Source organism: Halichoerus grypus, chromosome 15 (genome assembly GCF_964656455.1).
Source record: "Halichoerus grypus chromosome 15, mHalGry1.hap1.1, whole genome shotgun sequence".
NCBI lineage: Eukaryota > Metazoa > Chordata > Mammalia > Carnivora > Phocidae > Halichoerus > Halichoerus grypus.
In genome coordinates, this window is record NC_135726.1 from 45,192,665 (window position 1) to 45,214,123 (window position 21,459).

The 21,459-nt window shown below is 49.8% G+C and overlaps 1 protein-coding gene and 1 long non-coding RNA gene across 2 annotated transcripts; one reads left to right on the plus strand and one right to left on the minus strand.

The window, feature by feature from the left end:
- Positions 1 to 9,494: 9,494 nt before the first annotated feature.
- LOC118520216 (uncharacterized) lies at positions 9,495 to 12,661 on the minus strand. Its single transcript, XR_013444268.1, has 2 exons — positions 12,517 to 12,661; positions 9,495 to 10,510 (listed from the first exon to the last, which is right to left on the minus strand). It is a non-coding gene; the product is annotated as an uncharacterized LOC118520216 (long non-coding RNA).
- A 4-nt stretch (positions 12,662 to 12,665) lies between these two features.
- On the plus strand, positions 12,666 to 21,002 carry CAPNS1 (calpain small subunit 1). Its single transcript, XM_036068089.2, has 11 exons — positions 12,666 to 12,819; positions 13,701 to 13,927; positions 14,894 to 14,927; positions 15,209 to 15,298; positions 15,454 to 15,511; positions 15,609 to 15,673; positions 18,103 to 18,171; positions 18,259 to 18,337; positions 18,469 to 18,585; positions 20,198 to 20,256; positions 20,442 to 21,002. The coding sequence occupies exons 2-11, from the start codon at positions 13,719 to 13,721 to the stop codon at positions 20,466 to 20,468; spliced, it is 807 nt and encodes a 268-aa protein (XP_035923982.2). The 5' UTR covers positions 12,666 to 12,819; positions 13,701 to 13,718; the 3' UTR covers positions 20,469 to 21,002.
- Positions 21,003 to 21,459: the final 457 nt, after the last annotated feature.

The window sequence follows — 21,459 nt, forward strand, 5'->3', positions numbered from 1 at the left end:
CCCGCTCAGTGGGGAGCCTGCTTCTCCCTCTCCCACTCCCCCTGCTTGTGTTCCCTCTCTCGCTGTGTCTCTCTCTGTCAGATAAAGAAAATCTTAAAAAAAAAAAAAAAGAATGGAAGTAGCATGGAGCCCCTCATAGCGTTGTCAAGCTGGGCAAAGCACATTGTGCCCTCAGGTATGACTTGTACGCATGCAGTCCCTGCATTCTGGGGAACTTGGGTCACACTGCGCATGTGTCTGAATGTGCAGAAGCCCCTCGTTAGCTCCTTGGAGTTTTTCCTGGGGTGACTCACAGATTCACACACGGGGAAGCCACACATACACACAGGAAACACTGAGATTCACATCAGACACCCACAGTGATAGATACGTACCTGTACATCTACTGAAACTGTCAATGTATAAAAACAAAAACCAAAATAACTGGTTACTTTAGAAAAAGATCCCAAGGCTTGGGCCTCTACAATGTCAGGGAGTTGTCAGAGTGAGGAGCCTTAGAGGGGAGGTCCCCCAACTTCCCAACCAGCACCTACCAATTTAAGTTCAGCCAGAGTCCATGAACCTTGATTTCATAAGTCCTCAGGTCATTGCAGATGGAAGACAGTAAATATCCAACACTGTCTACAGTTTTTGAGCCCCCCACTGTATGTCAGGCCTCATACTGGGGACACGTTCATGAAGTGGACACAGTCCTTGCCTGGGAGGTAAAGGCAGACAGATTGTCCCTCCCTCTCTCTCTTTTTTTTCCCCACTGTGATAATTATGAATCAGGTTGCCGGCAGTGGGGGAAGGAGAACAAAATCACTAAATCGGCTAGTGGTGCTGGGATAGGGACATTTGAATAGGAATCACCTGAACAAGAAGGGACAGGGCTCTGTAGGCCTGAAATCATCCCTTTGGTGATTCATGCCCATCAGGAACTTGATCCCTTTGTTAAACACAAACTTAGGCTGAATGCAACCTTTGTCTTGGAGCTGAGCTAAATCAGTTACTGAACGTGCTTAATGGCTTGCTGGAGTTGATTCATGTACCAATTAGAAACTTGGGATTATTCAGTAGGTTAAGAGAGGTAGTGTAACTTTACTGAGGAAAAGCACAGACTGGGAAGCCAGGCAGCCTGGGTTCAAACCCCAGCTCTGTCATGCGGCCCCTGAGGGACTGAACAAGTATTCCTTCTCTCCAGGTTTCAGCTTCATTCCTATAAATCGGGGGTAATGACAGCACTTCCCCCCCAAACGGCTGTTGTAACCATTAAATGAGCTAATACGTAGTAAGCGCTTAAATCAGCTCCAGGCACATAGGTAAATGCCTACTCAGTAGATACTACCAGTAGGTATAATAACGACTACTCACAGCCAACAATAGTAATGCTGGCTTTATTTAAGCCTCACAGAGGGACCTGCCCCTAATTTCTTAGCTCGCCCCACCTTTGCACATCTGGGGTGAGTCCGTCTCCGGAAGAGATTCCCAGAGATTCCAAGATCGACGCTAGTTTCCCAAGTCTCTGCAACCTCAGGCGGCCCAGACGCGTGCAATAACCACCAGCCGCCACGTGGGGGCAGCAGCGCACTGCTCAGCGAACCGCGCGCAGGGCCTCGTGAAGCGTGGATTCTCGCTGGCGCTGGGCGGTGGCTCCAGCCTGGCATGCGAACTGCATTTCCCAGAAAACCATGCGACAACCTCAGCCTCGTTTGGCTCAACGGAAGCTCAAGCGGAGGTCGCGGGGAATTGTGGGGTGAAGGGACGTGGGCTCCTCCGCGGAGGGCGGTGTTGCGCAGGCGTGGACGGCCGGAGTTTATTTATTTATTTATTTTAAAGATTTTATTTATTTATTTGACAGAGAGAGAGATAGCGAGAGCAGGAACACAAGCAGGGGGAGTGGGAGAAGCAGTCTTCCCGCGGAGCGGGGAGCCCGATGCGGGACTCGATCCCAGGACCCTGGGATCATGACCTGAGCCGAAGGCAGACGCTTAACGACTGAGCCACCCAGGCGCCCCTGCCGTCGGAGTTTAATAGAGGGTGGGAACCGACGTCCTGGCGGGGGCGCCAGAGCGGACCTTGTGGCCTTTTGGAAGAACCCAGACGAGGTCACTTTGTGGCCTGGAGCTGGCTGGGCCGTCTTCCCTCCTTTCGGCTTTCCTGCATCTCCGCCGGTCATTCACTCTCTAGGCTTGTGGTCGGCAATCAAGCCGGGTGAAGGCGCTCACGTCTTAAATGAAAAAATATCCCCTTTTCCCTCTTCTCTGTCTTCTAAACAGTTAAATCTTTTTCCCCCAACGTATTAAGATAATTTTAAATTAGAATAGTTAAGGATTTCCCAAGTACCCATCACTCAGCTTCTGTAGTTGTCAAACATGTGGCCAGTCGTGTTTTATTTATTCTGCTTCCTCTTCTCCTCTTCCATTATTTTAAAGCAAATCTCGGGCAATATATCGTCTCATTTGGAAATGTTTCTGTACCTATCTCTAAAAGATAGTTTCAATCACACCTAAAAAAATGCAATAATTCTTTAACATCTAATATAGGTCAGTATTCAGAAGTCTCCGGGTGTTTCATAAATGTCTTTTTTTTTTTTTTTTTTAAGATTTTATTTATTTGAGAGAGACAATGTGAGTGAGAGAGAGCACAAGCCAGGGGCAGAGGGAGAAGAGACTCCCCACTGAGCAGGGAGGCCCATGCGGGACTTGATCCCAGGACACTGGGATCAAGACCTGAGCTGAAGGCAGACACTTAACCAACTGAGCCACCCAGGTGTCCAAGATTTTATTTGTTTTGAGAGAGAGCATGAGCAGGGAGCAGGGGCAAAGGCAGAGGGAGAGAGAGAGAATCCCAAGCAGATTCCACATGGAGCTGGACTCAAGGCTGGATCTCATGACCCTGAGATCATGACCTGAGCCGAAATCAAGAGTTGGTCACTTAATGGACTGAGCCACCCAAGCACCCCTCATAAATGTCTTTTTCCTGTTGGTTTGTTCAGATCACAATCCAGATGATGAGGGAAACAAAGGTAAGAGAAATGTAGATTAAATTAAGTCTCCTTACAGCTTGTAGCCCACTGACAGATACCTGAAACATGCAGAGCGTGACCTTCCTCAAGAAAGTCATGCTGCCTTAATGCCTTAATGTTTATGTTTTATTAAAGCCTAAAGGTAACCTTATCTTAACAGCAGCTAGCCCCTCAAGGCCCTGAAAGCATTGCTTCCAAATTCCTTAGAGACCTACGCTATCCCTAACCCCCACTAATTAAAAGGTATATAATTAGGGTGCCTGGGTGGCTCAGTCGGTTAAGCGTCTGCCTTCGTGGGCTCAGGTCATGATCCCAGGGTCCTGAGATGGAGTCCCGCATCAGGCTCCCTCAGCAGGGAGCCTGATTATCCCTCTGCCTCTGCTGCTCCCCCTGCTTGTGCTCTCTCTCTGTCAAATAAATAAATAAAATCTTTAAAAAAAATAAATAAAAAGTATATAATCAGACAATCCCAGTGCAGTTCTTTTTGTCCATGGGTCCTGTCCCTATGCTGTAATAAAATCACCTTTTTGCACCAAAAACATCTCAAGAATTCTTTCTTAGCCGCTCACTCACAAACCCAAAAACTTCCAAATTTTATCACAGACAGGGTTCACACACTGTTTTTGATTGATATATAAGTCTTTTATTCTACCACATTCCTCCTCCCTCTCAAGCTTCCTGTGGGATTTCTTATAGTCTGATTTGGCTGTTTGTACCTCTTGGTATCCTTTACTATATTTTTCTACTCCTGTATGTTCTATAAACTGGTACATTCAGAAACTAGGTCAGATGCAGGTTCAATTTTCGGGTACATATAATTTATGGGTGTTGTTTGAATTCTTCCATGAAGAGGTACATATGTGCCTCTTGAGTTTGCAACCCCTGTTGTGGTGGTTTTAAAATATGTTCCAAGTTAGGGGGCGCCTGGGTGGCTCAGTCAGTTAAGTATCTGACTTCGGCTTGGGTTATGGTTTCGGGGTCCTGGAATCGAGCCCTGCCTGGACCCCCGTGTTGGGCTCTGTGCTCGGTGGGAAGTCTGCTCCTCCCTCTCCCTCTACCCCTGCCCCCACTTGTGCTCTCTCTCTCTCTCAAATAAATCTTAAAAAAAAAAAAAAAGTTCCATGTTCTTTGACACTTCTCTTTTTAACAGCCCTTCCCTTGAGTGTGGTGGGCTGGACTTAGTGCCTCGCTTCTAAGGAATAGAGCATGGCAGAAGTAACAGTGTTGACTTCTAAGACCAAGTCATAAAAGGCATTGTATCGGGATCACTTGCTTGGGGAGAGGCCAGCTGCCCATATTGTGATGACACTCAAACAGCCCTGTAGGGAAGTCCATGTGGTGAGAAACTGAGGTCTGCAAAGAGTCTGCAAGGAATTGAGGCCCCCTGTCAGCAGTCCTGGGAGTGGGCCCGCTTGGAAGCTGATCCTCCACCCTTGTCAAGCCCTGAGATAAATGCGGTCCTGACCAACAACCCAACTGCATCCCCATGAGAGCTCCTGAGCCACACCACCCAGTTATGTCACTCCTGAATTCCTGACCCAAAGAAAATGAGATAATAAATGTTTTAAGCAGTTACATTTTCTGGGTGCCTGGCTGACTCGGTCAGAATTGCATGCGTCTCTTGATCTCAGGGTCAGGAGTTCGAGCCCCATGTTGGGTGTAGAGATTACTTAAATAAATGAGTGAACTTCGAGCTGTTAAATTTTGGTTTTAATTTGTTAGCAGCAACAGGACTTAATGTACCTGTGTTCCAGTTACCTATTGCTGGATTAAGTATGATTGAAACCTCCGCAACTTAAATCAGACATTTTGTTTTTCCCGCATTTTTGTAGATCAAGAATTTAGGAAGGGTTTAGCTTGGGATCTCTCATGTGTCTGAGTCAGAAGTTGGCTGGGATTGGACTCCAATCCCTAGTCCAATTGACTAGGCTCGTTGTCAAAGTGACTGAGTAACTTGGCGGAAAGTGATGTTGGCTGTTGGCTGGGAGCTCAGCAGAAACTAAAACCAGAGCACCTCTACATGGCCTTCCAGCATTGCAGTCTCAGGGTAGCGGGACTTATTATTATTATTTTTTTAAGATTTTATTTATTTATTTGACAGAGAGAGACACAGCGAGAGCAGGAACACAAGCAGGGGGAGTGGGAGAGGGAGAAGCAGGCTTCTTGCCGAGCAGGGAGCCCAATGTGGGACTTGATCCCAGGACCCTGGGATCATGACCTGAGCCGAAGGCAGACGCTTAACGACTGAGCCACCCAGGCGCCCAAGGGACTTATTTTTTTTTTTTTTAAGATTTTATTTATTTGACAGAGAGAGAAAAGAGAGAACACAAGCAGGGGGAGGGGGAGAGGGAGAAGCAGGCTTCTTGCCGAGCAGGGAGCCCAATGCGGGGCTTGATCCCAGGACCCTGGGATCATGACCTGAGCTGAAGGCAGACACTCAACTGACTGAGCCACCCAGGCACCCCTCTTTTTTTTTTTTAAGTAATGTCTACACCCAACATGGGGCTTGAGCTCACAACCCTGAGATTAAGAGTCACACGCTCTTCCGACTGAGTCAGCCAGGCGCCCCAATACAGAACATTCCTTAAGGCACTAATTTGGGTCCTTTTATTCTCCCCATTCTACACATTCTCCTCTGATCTATTCTTGTGACTTTAATTGCCATCTACCTGCAATTCCCAGGTCTATCTCTAGCCTAGATCCTTTCCCGATTTCGAGTGGTTGCCAAGAGGACAGCTCCCTGCTCCTGCCTTAGGTGTTGCTTAGATACCTCAAAAACCAGGCTGTGCCAATTTAAATTTCTGAACCACAGAATCATGAAGAATAATACAAATTATTGTTGCTTTAAGCTACTAATTTTGGGATAGTTTGTTATGCAGTGAAAGCTAACTGATACAGGATTAAGGAAATGTTTTCTGGCTACCTACGGGCTTTGCAGAAGGGACTACATGTTTCTCACAACATAAATAATCACAATGCCAGCACAGGGCCTGGCATATTGTATTCATTCACCCATCCATGCACTCATTCAATCACGTGTTCATTTACTCATTCATCCCATAGATATTTATTGAGATCCTGCCATGTCCCAGGAACCTTACCAGGTACTGTTGCTACTGCAGTAACAAACAAAGTCCCTGTCCTCACGGAGTTCACACAATCTAAAGTGTGGTGTTAGTGTAAGAACAATGTACTGGATAATGTAACAGAATGGTTGGCCAGACTAGAGAATATAAGAGTTTATAAGATAGGGGCACCTGGGTGGCTCAGTCATTAAGCGTCTGCCTTCGGCTCAGGTCATGATCCCAGGGTCCTGGGATCGAGCCCCACATCGGGCTCCCTGTTCCGCAGGAAGCCTGCTTCTCCCACTCCCCCTGCTTGTGTTCCCTCTCTCGCTATGTCTCTGTCAAATAAATAAATAAAATCCTCAAAAAAAAGAAGAATTTATAAGATAGAAGCATTGTGTCGCATCAGTTGGATTGATCTCTCATTTATTTGGAGAAAAATATCAGTTTGGAATACCATCTTACATGATAAAACAAAATAAATTCCAGTTGGATTTGAATAATATGTGTGTGGGGGAATTGCACAGTGAAAATCTAATGGAGGGGCGCCTGGGTGGCTCAGTTGGTTAAGCGACTGCCTTCGGCTCATGTCATGATCCTCGAGTCCCAGGATCGAGTCCCGCATCGGGCTCCCTGCCCGGCAGGGAGTCTGCTTCCCCCTCTGACCCTCCCCCGTCTCATGCTCTCTATCTCATTCTCTCTCTCAAATAAATAAATAAATCTTAAAAAAAAAAATCTGATGGAGGTTTTTACCAACAAATATTGAATAACTTCTGGATGGGGAAAGACATTCTGAACTTCAACACAGTGAGGGGAACAAACCATCAAGGAAAAGACTGATGAATTAGGCTGTACAAAGAGCTGAATCTTCTATTTTTTTTTAAAGATTATATTTATGAGAGAGAGAGAGTGGGGGGGGAGGGTCAGAGGGAGAGGGAGAAGGAGACTCTTCGCTGAGCAGGGAAGCCTGATGTGGGGCTCCATCCCTGGGATCATGACCTGAGCCCCAGGCAGACACTTAACCGACTGAGCCACCCAGGCACCTCAGAGCTGAATATTTTATATGTCCAAAAAGGGCATAGGCAAAATTGAAGTAAATACGCATTAGAGAAGTATATTTGCAACAAAAATGATAAGACAATTGGTTAACACCCTCAATGAATGAAGATATTAACAAAATAATGTGAAATTAACATGAAAAACCAACAAATAAAAATGGGCATAGAATATGAAAAAACAATTTGTAGAAGAAATATCAATGGCCAAAAAATCATGAAAGCCACATTCACCCAAGAATGTATATGTGCTAAAAAAAAAAAAAAAAAAAAAGAATGTATATGTGCTGCCGAAGCGAGCACTCACCCAAGAATGTTACTTAAAATACTGGGACACCTCCTTTTGTCTGGCAAATCAGCAAAGATCTTAAACTATGGTACCCCAAGGCTGAGGACAGTTCAGGGCAATGAGAGACTCCATCCACCACAGTTGGGATGTGAATGGCAATGACCTTTCTGCAGAATGACTCTGTAGCTTGAGTCCAAAGCCTGAAAATATGCCCATCTATTGATCCATCAGTGACATTGCTAGGAATTTAGCCCCTGGAAATAATCAAGGAAGTGGGTAAATATTTTACTAAAAGGATTTTCATGACACCATTTTTTTTATTATAAAAAAAAGGAGGGCACCTGGGTAGCTCAGTCGGTTAAGCGTCTGCCTTCGGCTCAGGTCATGATCCCAGGGTCCTGGGATCGAGCCCTGCATTGGGCTCCCTGATCAGCGGGAAGCCTGCTTCTCCCTCTCCCACTTCCCCTGCTTGTGTTCCCTCTCTCACTATCTCTCTCTGTCAAATAAATCAATAAAATCTTAAAAAAAAAAAAAAAGGAAGGAAGGAAAGGAGGGAGGGAGGGAAGGAGGGATTGAGGAAGGAAGGACCAAATGTCCAAGCAGAATTTAACAACATTTCAGGAAGTGTTAAGAATACTCAAAGATTGGGATGCCCGGGTGGCTAAGTTGGTTAAGTATCTGCCTTCAGCTCAGGTCATGATCCCGGGGTCCTGGGATCAAGCCCTGCATCGGGCTCCCTGCTCGGCAGGGAGCCTGTTTTTCCCTCTCCCCCCTGCTCGTGCTCTCTCAAATAAATAAAATCTTTTTTTTTTTTTAAGATTTTATTTATTTATTTGACAGAGAGAGACACAGTGAGAGAGGGAACACAAGCAGGGGGAGTGGGAGAGGGAGAAGCAGGCCTCCCGCAGAGCAGGGAGCCCGATGCAGGGCTCGATCCCAGGACCCTGGGATCATGACCTGAGCCGAAGGCAGATGCTTAACGACTGAGCCACCCAGGCGCCCTTCAAATAAATAAAATCTTAAAAAAAATTAAATTAAATAGGTTTTACGCCCCATGTGGGGCTCGAACTCACAACCCTGAGATCAAGAGTCACATTCTCTACCAAGTGAGCCAGCCAGGCCCCCCACTGAGTTTAAATCTTGACTCTGGTACTTACCAGCTGTGTGATCTTGGACAAGTAATCCCATCTCTCTTCTCATTGGCATGATAGTAATAACTTCCACCTGCATCAGTCAGAATATGCTAGGTTATGCTGTAGTAACAAATGAGCCCTAGACCTTAGTAGACTAACTCCTCAAATTTTATTTCTTGCTCATAGAAACAACCAGATGTCCTCCATGCCATGGCTCCAGCTAGCTTCCTTCATGTGGCACCTTTGTGTTTGTCTGGCTCCCAAAGCTGCCTAGGCAGGGGATGAAAGCATAGTGCATTCTGCACTGGCTTTTGAATGCTACATTTAAAAGTGATGATCTGGGAGCGCCTGGGTGGCTCAGTCGGTTAAGTATCTGCCTTCAGCTCAGGTCATGATCCCGGGGTCCTGGGATCAAGCCCTGCATCGGGCTCTCTGCTCAGCAGGGAGTCTGCTTCTCCCTCTGCCCCCCCCCCCAAAACTTGTTCTCTCTCTCTCTTAAATAAATAAATAAAATCTTTTTTAAAAAAAGTGACACTCCCACCAGCACCTGGCTGGCTTAGTCTGTAGAGCATACAACTCTTGATCTCTGGGTTGTGAGTATAAGCTCCACATTGGGCATAAAGATTACTTAAAAATAAAATAAAATAAGGGGCACCTAGCTGGCTCAGTTGGTGTAGCATGTAACTCTTGATCTTCGGATCGTAAGTTCGAGCCCCACATTGAGTGTAGAGATTACTTAAAAATAAAATCTTTAAAAAACTAAATAAATAATAAAATAAAATTTAAAATATTAAAAGTGACACTCCCAATATTTCTGTTCACATTTGATTGGCCAAAACAAGTCACATAACCAAGCCTGAATTCAAAGGAATCTGGAAGATGGTGGAGGGCTTTAGTAAGGCTTGCTGCACTATCTCATCAATGGTGCTGAAATACATGAGAAAATTCACACAGAACATTTTATTCATTCAACAAATATTTACTGAGTACCTAAGATGTGCCAGGCACTGTTCCAGGAAGTAGGTACACAGCAGTGACCAAGACAGATAGCAGTCCCTTGAGGAGCTCATATTCTAGTGGGGGAGAAAGACAAAGAACTGGATAAATAAACTATACATTATGTTAATAGGTGATAAATGATAGGGGCGCCTGGGTGGCTCAGTCGTTAGGCGTCTGCCTTCGGCTCAGGTCATGATCCCAGGGTCCTGGGATCGAGCCCCGCATCAGGCTCCCTGCTCGGCGGGAAGCCTGCTTCTCCCTCTCCCACTCCCCTTGCTTGTGTTCCCTCTCACTATGTTTCTCTCTGTCAAATAAATGAATAAAATCTTAAAAAAAAAAAAATAGGTCATAAATGATAAAGGCAGTGTAAGGGTGGGGTGGGGTGGGGAGTGTGGGCATTAAATCAAAGATCTGAAAGGACCTTCCTGAGACGACTAATGTGCAGACTTGAGGCACTAAGAGGGGAGGCACTAAGGCGTGGCTAGAGAGGGCCTTGGTAATGGGGTAGCAGCCCTCAAGGGCACCAGGAGATGGGCTGGTTGGGTATTGCTGCACTCTCAGAGCCTCCTTGTCAGTGTTCAGCTGGGAACATCCAGGTTAAGCTGCCAGTAGGGTTTCGTCTCACTTTCTTAAGAGGGAGGAGTTGAGGTCAAAGAGGTGACAGGACAGATCCCTAGCTTGGTGACCATGGTGAGGACTTTGACTCTTAAGAGGACAGAGGTGCAGCCAGGGGACGGCCCTGGCCTGACTCAGGGTGTCACAGGCTCCCTCTGGCTGCGGGTGGGGAGCAGATCGTGAGGGCAGGCAGGGGAGCAGGGAGCCCAGAGAGGAGCTGCTGTGGTGTCCAGGACCAGGAGGATGGAGGCTGGGCCAGTGCTGGTGGAGTCAACAAGGTTTCCTGACAGGTTGGAGTAGGTGTGGAAGAGAGGTCAGGGATGATCCTGGACAGAGGTGCCATCAACCTAGATGGGGAAGTGGGGGAGGGAGCAGGTTTGGAAGGAAGTCAGCTCAGTTTAGGATGTGTGAAGTTTGAGACACTTCTAAGACCCCCATGGAGAAGGTGAGTAGAATGCAGTTTGTAGGAGCCTGGAGACGTCTGGGTGGAAGATAGAAATCTGGGTATTAACAGCCTACAGATGGAATTTAAACCATGTATTTGGTGGAGGTCCTCTATGGCATGAGTGGGATACAGAGGAGGACCAAGACCTGAGGCTTGGAACTGGCCAGGGAGACTGATCTAGGTGACAGTAAGTGGCATGAGATGGCAGTGTGTGTTATGAGAGAGTGTAAGTTACAAGCAAGCAACTCCAAGCCTCACCCAGTCTCGGGTTGGGGTGGAGACAGGGAGCGCTTCCTAGAAGAGGTGACTCCTGAGCTGACACCCAAGCCTGAGTACCTATATCACCAGGTAAAAAAGTCAGGAGTGTTCCAGGTCGAGGGCACAGCCCATGAAAGGCCTGGCAGCAGGTGAGTCCTGGAGAGGGCAGACAGCGGAAGCTTTCCAGTGTGGCAGGGAAGGGTGTGGTGAGAGGGGAATTTGGATGAGTCATCACCAAAAGTTTTGGCATCAGCCATGCCCAGGTTCACACCTGGTTCTGCCATCCTCTGTGACCTCAGGCAAGTGACCCGGCCTCCAGTTTTCTCTCCTGTAAGTTCCTGCCTCATAGGCAAGGCTTGTGTAGCAATTCCTTGGCCTGGCTGCTAATGCAGTTTTATCTGTGGTGATCTTGTTAAATGAACTATTATCATATTAATTATATTATTTTTTAAGTTCATTGTTTTTAGTAATCTCTACACCCAATGTGGGGCTCGAACTCATGATCCTGAGATCAGGAGTTTCATGCTCTTCCCACTCAGCTAGCCAGGTGCCCCAATACTAATTATATTATTGAAAAGTCAATGCATTAGGGTAGTGGTTAAGGTTACAGGCTAGGGAGTTTACCCTCAGAGTCAGTTTATTTACTTGCAAAATGGAAATGCTGCATACATCCATTCCATAGGACTGTTATAAGGGCATATGAGGTTATATGTAAAGTGCTCAGGAGAGTGCTTAGCAGTTATTTTTATCAGTATTACCTAAGGGTGAGTCAGTCAACCACCTGAGGAATCCAAGTGGGCTGCAGGAGGGAACATGGGTACAGGCACACAAAATGATTCTTCTTTACTAAGCGTTTACCACAAAATTCTGAAGGGGAATGGGAACCCCTGTTCTCATTTTACAGATTAGTAAGTCCTTGCTTAAACAAAACAAAACAAAAAACAGCCTTGCTCAGAGCCCAAAGGATCCCACTTATTAAGTGGCAGAGCCAGGATTCAGACTCAAGCTAAGCCAGCCTCCAGGGGAGATTCTAAGGGCCAGACAGCCAGAATGCCTGGGAACCAGATTTAACTCCCTCTGAGGAGCCCTGAAGTTTGGAGGCTGGAGCCCGAGAGCGAAAGGTCTCCAAAGGAGGTTTCAGTCGCCATTTTTCCTGCCCGCTTCTGCGTTCCCCACCCCCGACTCCTCCACCAGATCTCGGGAACATCTAGCCTCAGAAACCAGGCCGTGGCCAGAGGGACTCTTCTTGTGCCCGGGCCCCTCTATAGAGATGGGAAGGAGGCGACACTTGGCGACCCTGACTCGGGGTAAAAAGGTGCGGGTGGAGGAGGCACAGGCAACTTTTGTAGGCGACAAAGTGCCTCCCGCAGTTTGACCGCCATGCGGGTTGCTGCAGGGTCCCGGGAAATCTAGTCTAGCCTTAGCCCCTGCCCCAAATGCGGGCGCTTGTCCCCGGGCTGTGGGCCAAACAAAACTCGGGGTCTCCAGATGCTTTGTCGCGACAAGGCTAGGATAGGGGCCGCGTGCCAGGAGTCCCTTTTCCAGCGGACCGAAAACCGCACCCGTGGCCGCACGGAAGCGAATGCACACTGCAACAGTAGGGGGTGATCTCGGGCGCGGCGACTGAACTTCCCCGGTGGATTAATTCACCTGAGCCGGAGAACAGTGAACGAACTCAGACCTCGGAGTCAGGGCAGGGTCGGAACCCACAGCTCAGGAAACGAGCGGGGCGGAGCCGCGGCGGCCGCATCTCGTTACGAGAGGCGGGCCCGGCGCACGCAGGCGCAGCTTCAATGCCGGCTCTAGGACCGCGCGGATGCTTGGTGGGCCGCCCCGCTGTGCCTGACCCGGTCCGGGCAGCCTGAGTCACGGGCCCCGCCCTACGGAGCCGGACGCGGCCAGAGGCCCGGGAGCAGCACGGACGAACGGACCAGAGGACGTGTGAACGAGGCGGTGAGCGCCCGATCTGGATTACCCCGTACTCCGTAATCCCGGCCCTTGCGGCCCCCATATCCCACGAAACCCTTAAGTCCTGATCTCAGGGGTCCCCCAGACCCATGATCTCAGATTTGAAGCCCCAGTCTGCCGGCACCCAGTTACCCCGCCCCGGGGACTCCTCTACCCTCTACCTCAGGATCTAAAATTCGAGCCCATGGATTTGAGATCCCACAAATTTCTGCTCAGGGTGGGGTCCCCAGAACCACGATCCTTAGATCCGTTTTCTCAATTATAATGGGAACCCCGTTATCCCGGGCCCCGGAATTCATAACAACAATCTTAGACCCGAGCTCACAGAACCAGCGGTGACAGTAATCCCGCTGCTGGGAGTACTCGAAACCCTCAGGCTCACATTCTGGGATTTCCTAAACCCTGCTCCAGAGGCCTCCAGGCGGAGAATCTCTGATCGGCGCCCCTGACCCGCCCAAGACCCCAAAGTCCAGTTCTGGGGCTCGATCTCAGATTCGTGTGCCTAGACACGTCAAAGATGCCTTACACCAACTTGGGTCCCCCATCTTGAGAACCCCACCAGACCGGGACCCTTTAATGATGCCTATGCATAGACGGAGTCCAGGGTCCCTCTGGGGGATCCTTTGGACCCAGAGGGGATTTCACATCCGATCTTCCGTCCCTATCCCACCCATCCGAGAACTACCCTCCTCCAGAAGCCCCGACCCCATCCCAAATGGACCCTCAAGCCCCAGCCGGAGGATAAGTCCCCGCCCGGAGGCCTCATATTACTCCCCCCAAGTCCAGCTGTCAGAAATGCGTATTTTTATGTGGAGGGAGCGGGCTCAATGGCGATACGGCCTTCTGACCCCTTTTTTCCCCCTCAGGAATCTTAATTTGCAGCCATGTTCCTGGTTAACTCGTTCTTGAAGGGAGGCGGCGGCGGGGGAGGCGGGGGCCTGGGCGGAGGCCTGGGGAATATGATCGGAGGCCTGATCAGCGGAGCGGGAGGAGGCGGTGGCGGCGGCAGAGGCGGCGGCGGAGGAGGCGGCGGCGGCGGCGGCGGCGGCGGAACTGCCATGCGCATCCTGGGCGGGGTCATTAGTGCCATCAGGTAAGGCGGGGCCCGAGGAGGGGAGGGGCCTGGCGGAGGAGGATGTCCCGCCTGCATAGATTGAGGTAACCTGGGGGCTGACCTGCAGTCTTAATTAGGCTGGGCTGGGCCTGGGCTGCGGGACCCGGCTCGAGGGGGCGGACCGTAAGGAGGCTGATGGCAGTTCAGGAGGCGGGGCTTGACATGGGCGGAGTCTGACTTGAGGGGACGATCTGATGGGGCGCGGCTGGGGTTTCGGGAGGTGGGGCTTAATGGGGCTGGGGCGGCCTGCTTCCAGCTACCCGGGCGACGAACGTTAGGGGGCGGAGCCAATGAGGCCTGGGGTCTCTTCATGCGGGCAAGACTTGTCTTATGGGCACCCGCACGGCCGTCGTAGTGGGTCGGTGAGGGGGTGGACCCAGAAGAGGCCTAGGCCTAATGCGATAGGGGAAATGATCTTGAAGGGGCTGGGTCTGTCTGGGAACTGTCTGGATTAAGATAGAAATATGACCTGGTGGAGGTGGAGCAGGTTGTCGTTAGGTGCCTAATTAACCACGGCCACCCTCGAAAGGGTGGGAACTCATGGAGCTGGGTGGAATGTTGGGAAGACACAGCCGTTTAGGAAGCCATAGGATGGAGTAGGTTCCTAGACAGAAGGGACCTGAGGAGGGTGGAGCCAGGAAGCTGGGTCAGAGCTTCTATGAAGCTGAGCTGTCGAAGGGGCTGGATCTGTTGAGGAATCTGCCATTGGGCAGGTGTGCCCTGGCAGGAGTGGCGCCTACTGTGGGGTTGCGGCTCAGAGTTTCCTGCCAGGTGCAACCAGAGCAGCAAAGATAGGAACAGGTGAGGACGAGGACAGATAAGTCAAGCAGAGGGAGAGGTAGGGAGGGTGATGGGCTGGGGTTTGGGGGGTTGGGGCGCGGGGGCTGCCGCGGTCTTTGGAGGCCCCGCCCACTGGCGCTAACTCCCTTATTTGTCTCCCCGCAGTGAGGCAGCTGCACAGTACAACCCAGAGCCTCCGGTAAGCCACCCTCCGTAATCAGAGACCCTGCTTCTCACTCCGAGGCCTTTTCCAGCATCCATCATTGTCCCTTTGTCCCTCTTATGAAATTCCTCTCATTAAGTCTCTCCCTTGCCATGTCCCCAACCTTAGTCATGGATCTTAGCTATAGCCACTGTCCACTGACCATCTCTCATTCCTTTGATCACCCAGCCACCCAGCCCACTCTGACTTTCCCATCTAGGGCTGTCCTGGCCAGGGCACCCCTCCCCCACTTGCTCTGAGATCCTCTCCCTCTGCAGCCTCCACGCAGCCATTTCTCCAACATTGAGGCCAATGAGAGCGAGGAGGTCCGGCAGTTCCGGAGGCTGTTTGCCCAGCTGGCTGGAGATGTAAGTAACCCTGGGCCCCCATCCTTGTCCTCATTTTTCCATGCCTTCCTTTGGGCTGCCCTTGCACACACACTCAACAATGGAAATCACCAAAGAATCCCCATTCTCCCTCATGACACTCTTCCCTTTTAACCATCCCTGACTCTTCCCCACAGGACATGGAGGTCAGTGCCACAGAACTCATGAACATTCTCAACAAGGTCGTGACCCGACGTGAGTTATTGGGCTCAACATATAGAGCAGGTTTAGAACCATGGGCGCTGGGGTAGCTGTGACCTCTGGCCTCTGACTTTCAACCTGTCCCCCACAGATCCTGATCTGAAAACTGATGGCTTTGGCATTGACACATGTCGCAGCATGGTGGCCGTGATGGATGTATCCTTGGGGGCAATCTGACTGGAGCCCTGGGTGAAGAAGGAGTTTTGTGAGAGCACGGTTGGGACAGCCAGGGTGTAGCTTGCACACCCACAAACGTGGACATGCATATATCAGAACACACACCCACGACCACACACCCAGACTTGTGGCAATAAATAGTAACATCAGCTGGCATGTCACAGCCATGGTGTTAAACAGGCAGTTTTTTTTTTTTTTTAAGATTTTATCTATTTGTCAGAGAGAGAGCACAAGCAGGGGGAGAGCCAGGCAGAGGGAGAAGCAGCCTCCTTGTCGAGCAAGGAGCCCGATGTGGGACTCGATCCCAGGACCCTGGGATCATGACCTGAGCCGAAGACAGACACTTAACCTCCCGAGCCACCCAGGCATCCCAAAAAGGCAGAAATGTTAGAGTCCATTTTGTAGGCAAAGAAATTGAGACTCAGAGAGAGGCAATCATTTGTCTGAAGGTATATGAAAAGAGTAAGTGCCAGGACAGGAATTTGGACTCAGGTCTTTTAGGCTTGAGAGCCCAAGCTTGTTTTCTTTCTTTTTTTTTTTTTTAAAGTAAGTACTACACCCAACATGGGGCTTGAACTCATGACGGGGAGATCAAGAGTCGCATGCTCTACTGACTGAGCCAGCCAGGTGCGCCAAGAACCCAAGCTTATAACTGCTGTAGGTGTGACCAAATACATGCACATATATACGAGGGCACACCGTACAGATGAAGATATGTGAGGCATGTTCACAGGAACACACATGCATGTTTGCACATGGGCCGGTCATTAGCTGACCTTGGATGCGTGCATGCTCAGCACATAGAGAAAATGTAGACACGTGTGTTGTCATGTGATCACATACATACGTTGCACAGAGTTCTACAAGCTTGGCTGTGCCGCTTAGCAAGGTTACTGAGCCTCTTTGTGCCTCATTTTGCTTGTCTATAAAATGAAGTGAATGATAATGGTGAAACTGAATTGGAACTACATGCAAAAGGTTTAGCACAGCGCGTAGCACATGGTAAGAGGTCTGTACGCATTAGCTGCTACTATGATCTTAGGTAGATTTTCATCTCTGAATCGGTCTCTTTTGCTGTGACTGGGGAATAATACTGATGAGGCTGATGTCTTAAGGATTTAGTGAGAAAAGTGATGTTCCTGAGAAGCTTAGCACTGCCTGGCATATACTAGGTAACTTGATAAATCTTGGCCATCATTATTACTGAGAGTTTATCAAACATTAGCCCCTGAGCTAAGGGCTTTATCTCATTCTGCTTATATCACAAACCCAGCAGGTGTGTACTATCATCACCTGATTTCCTTAGAGTTTTAAGATACCCTTGTTTTTCACATGTCCTGACATTCATGAAATTGAATTGCTATTAAGAATTTTAGGGGCGGGGCGCCTGGGTGGCTCAGTCGTTAAGCATCTGCCTTCGGCTCAGGTCCTGGGATCGAGCCCCGCATCGGGCTCCCTGCTCCATGGGAAGCCTGCTTGTCCCTCTCCCACTCCCCCTCCTTGTGTTCCCTCTCTCACTGTGTCTCTCTCTGTCAAATAAATAAATAAAATCTTTAAAAAAAAAAAGGAATTTTATAAATGAGGGCACCTAGGTGGCTCAGTCAGTTAAGCGTCTGCGTTTGACTCAGGTCATGATCCTGGAGTCCTGGAATCAAGCCCCACGGTGGGCTCCCTGCTCAGCGGGCAGTCTGCTTCTCCCTCTTCCTCTGCCCCTCCCCCTGCTCCTTCTCTCTCTCTCAATCCCTCTCTCTCTCTCTGTCGCTCAGATAAATAAAATCTTTTAAAAAAATTAAGAAAAAATGCTGGAACTTAAAAAATTTTTTATAAATGAGGAGTTAGTTACTATTTTCAGGTGAGGAATTTATAGTTTAGAGAAGTTATGGTTATGCTTATTTATTTTTAATTTATTTTACTTAAAAATAAAATATATATTTATTTAGTAATCTCTACACCAAATGTGGGTCTCAAACTCACGACCCTGAGATCAAGAGTTGCATGCTCTTCCAACTGAGCCTGCCAGGAGCCCCCCACATCTTAAAAAAAAGAGGGCGCCTGGGTGGCTCAGTTGGTTAAGCGACTGCCTTCGGCTCAGGTCATGATCCTGGAGTCCCTGGATCGAGTCCCGCATCGGGCTCCCTGCTCGGCAGGGAGTCTGCTTCTCCCTCTGACCCTCCCGACCCTCCCCCCTCTCATGCTCTCTCTCTCTCAGTCTCTCTCTCTCAAATAAATAAATAAAATCTTAAAAAAAAAAAAAAAGAAACATGAACTAAATTATGTATGGATAAAAAGAAAAGTCAAACCATATCCAAGGTTTTAGCCTACATTCCCCTGCTTGGTCATGATCACAGTGCATACAGCACATGCATCTCGGTACGGTCATTACACTATTCTTAACACCCTTCCACCAGAGTGACACCACTGGCAAGCTGGGCTTCCAAGAATTCAAGTACTTGTGGAACAACATCAAAAAGTGGCAGGTGCGTGGTGACCTCAAAAGACCTCAAGCCATGAAGATGCCACGCCCCACGATGTTCAACTGAATCCTTACCTCCCTGTCCCCACAGGCCATATACAAACAGTTTGATGTTGACCGTTCAGGTACCATCTGCAGCAGTGAACTCCCAGGGGCCTTTGAGGCAGCAGGTATGGCTGGCAGGGATATGGTTTGACTGGGGGTGGCATTGGTAAGGCAGCCCCCCGTGAGCCTGAATCCTAGGGGTGGGAGTGGGTCGGGCCTTGTGGCCCCCACACCTGAGAAAGGAAACCATTCTCAGGGTTCCACCTGAATGAACATCTCTACAACATGATCATCCGACGCTACTCGGATGAAGGAGGGAACATGGATTTTGACAACTTCATCAGCTGCCTGGTCAGGCTGGACGCCATGTTCCGTGAGTGACACCCTAGCTCTCTTCCTGGGTGGGAATTTGTCCCACCTCCTTTGGCCAGGGTCTCCGCTGAGCCTGACCCCAAGGCAAGCAATTCCAGGGACAGCAACAGCCCAGTTCCTGCCCTCACGTCACTCACAGTCCACCGGAGGAGACGCAAATCACCAGACGGTGACTGCTCAGAATGGTTACAGTTGGGCTACAGGAAGCTTAGGGCAGTGATCAGGCCTGGGAGGAGAAGCTCAGGGCCGAGTGGGTTTAGATTTGTGAATGGGAAAGCCCAGTGAGCTATCTCAACCTAGGAGGCACTCGATGCAGACTCCGAGATCAAGAAGGGCTTCCTGGAGGAGGACAGGTGTGAATTGAGGGATGAAGAGGAGTGACCCCAGGGAGAGAGTGGAGACAACTGTTGCTGTGGGAATAGCCTGTGCGAAGGGAAAGAGAAGGCGGTGCTTTTGGTGTTTTTTGTTGAACTCAATTCTGAATGCTGGAGAGGGGTTGGGATGCAGAGACATAAGGCTGGGAGGGGTTAGTAGGGGCTGGATTGTGAGGGCTCTTATGAATATGAATGCACTGAATCTTTAAGACCACTGTCAAGTGGGAATTATTGTCCCCATTTTCTGGAGGAGGAACCTAGGGTTCAAGGAGGCAAAACTGCTTGCTCCCAGCCACTCAGCTAGGAAGTTGCAAAGCCAGATTTTGAACTTGGATCTGAGAGAACTGAGTAAAAGGAAGCAGGAGCAATGGGCACGGTCAGGCCATGCAGGGCTGTGAGTGCCATGTTCAGGGGTGCTCTGACATTATTGGGGACAATGGAGAGCCATAGCAGGTTCTAGGCAGAGGAGGGACGGGGTCAGGTTTGGCTTTAGGAAGATCTTAGCCTCCGGAAGAGCCCAGGGAGGGCAAAGCATTTAAACCATGGGTAGAGAAAAAGGGGCAGGTATGTCAAGGACATGAAGGGAAGGGGGAATGGACAATAAGGGCAGATGATTCCAAAAGTCACTTATGAGAAGGCCCAAGAAATGGCCATTAGATTTACCAGCAAGAGGGCCAGGAGGAACTGCAGTGAGTGCAGCGTCCGGGACACCACGTGTGTGGATACTTGACGGTGGTAACCGAGTTGTTAGAGAGGGAGCGAAGACAGTGTAGACCCTGGTTTGCCTAGGTTTGGCTTTGGGTGGGGAACATGGAGTCAGGTTTCAGGACATGAGTGGGGACTACACCAGACAGTAGGAGCAGGAAGTGGGTGCCCTTATTTTATTATTTTTTTTCATATAGATACATAGATAGATAGATTTTTTTTTTAATTAAGTAAACTCTACGTGCAATGTGGGGCTTTAACTCATGACCCGGAGATCAAGAGTTGCATGCTCCACCAACTGAACGAGACAGGTGCCCCGAGTGCTACTAGCCGCTATTACCATCATCCCATATGTTAGTATATTTTTATCTTTTTTTTTCTTTTTAAGATTTTATTTTTAAGTTATCTCCACACCTGACGTGGGGCTCAAACAACCTGCGATCAGGAGTTGCATGCTCTACCGACTGCGCCAGCCCAGTGCCCGTGTATATTTTTATCCTAAAAGCCAAATCCCCCAACCCTTTCCCTCTCTAGGTGCCTTCAAATCTCTTGACAAGGATGGCACTGGACAAATTCAGGTGAACATCCAGGAGGTAAGAACTCCCGTTCTGGGATGTGGGTGCCCAGCAGGGGAGCCCCTCCCCTCAGCTCCTTGTACCAACTCAGAGCTTGGGCTCCCTCCCTCCTATTTTCCCAACAACCCCTGGGGGAGAGCAGAGAAAGGCGTCTGCTATTCTTTGGTTCCCTGCTCCTCACCCTGTGCCCTTCCTCTCCCCAGTGGCTGCAGCTGACGATGTATTCCTGAATGGGAACCCCAGACCTGCCCCCTCCTCACCTCACTGTAGGAGTCACCTTGGATTCTTCCGTCTCTCCCAGGGCTGAGCCAGGCTGCAGTCTTGTCTTCATGGGCCCTGCTGACCCACAGGTCTTTTGGTTCCCCCAGCCCTTGGCACTCAGCTTCTCAGTCAACAGCCAGGGCCCAACATGCCCGACATGCCATGCCCCGAGTTGCCCATGGCTCTGAGACACTCCAACCACCCCGTCCCGAGGGTCACCCCAGCCCCGGCACACCCATCCCACACTCACTCCACAGCCCGCCTCATGCCCCTGTGCCAAACCCAACAGTTAGGTTGTTTCCACGCCCCAAGGGCCCTTCTCTCGGTTCCAGGAGGGTCACTCCAGTCCCTACACACTCTGGCACACCTGTTCACACTTATACCACCCTGGCAGCCAAACTCTAGGCCCTAACAGGCCCAGGCGGCCCCGTGCCTTTGTCTGTACTCGGCTCTCAGCCTGCCAGGCCCAGGAGGAAATAAAAGCACCCCGGTTGCTGCTCTGAGATCTGCTTCCTGTTCTGAGCGTTGAGGGGTGGCTCTGTCTCTGTCGGGGGCAGAGGGAAGTCTAGGTCCTAGAGGATGGGGGTGGTTTGGTCTGTCTCATGTCTATCCCCAGGCCTGGATCTGCGTGTTTCCTAGTCCTCTTCTTGTCTTTGTCCTTTTTCTCATACTGGATTCTAGTTGAGCTGCACATTCTTGCTGAGATCCCCTACAGATCCTGTGGAGGCTGAGACTGGGACCCAGAAGCCTGGGCAATCTCTGCTGCTGCTGCAAGAGCCAGGCCCTTGGGAGGTCTCAGTACTGCACCCCCTCTTCCCGCTCTGTTCCCCAAGGCCATGCTTGCTCCCTCTTGGCTCTGTCCTGAGTGAGTCTGTCCTCACTTACCTCTGCCTCTGTTGTGTCATGGACCATGCTCAGTATCTTCCTTCCCGCCCTCGAGCCTCTGCAGGGAGAGGGGCT

Excerpts from the sequence above, each read along its gene's own strand:
- CAPNS1 (XM_036068089.2), top strand. The coding sequence starts at position 13,719 with ATGTTCCTGGTTAACTCGTTCTTGAAGGGAGGCGGCGGCGGGGGAGGC. Across the intron at positions 14,928-15,208 it reads AGTACAACCCAGAGCCTCCG|CCTCCACGCAGCCATTTCTC; the intron begins GTAAGCCACCCT and ends CTCCCTCTGCAG. Across the intron at positions 20,257-20,441 it reads TTCAGGTGAACATCCAGGAG|TGGCTGCAGCTGACGATGTA; the intron begins GTAAGAACTCCC and ends TCCTCTCCCCAG.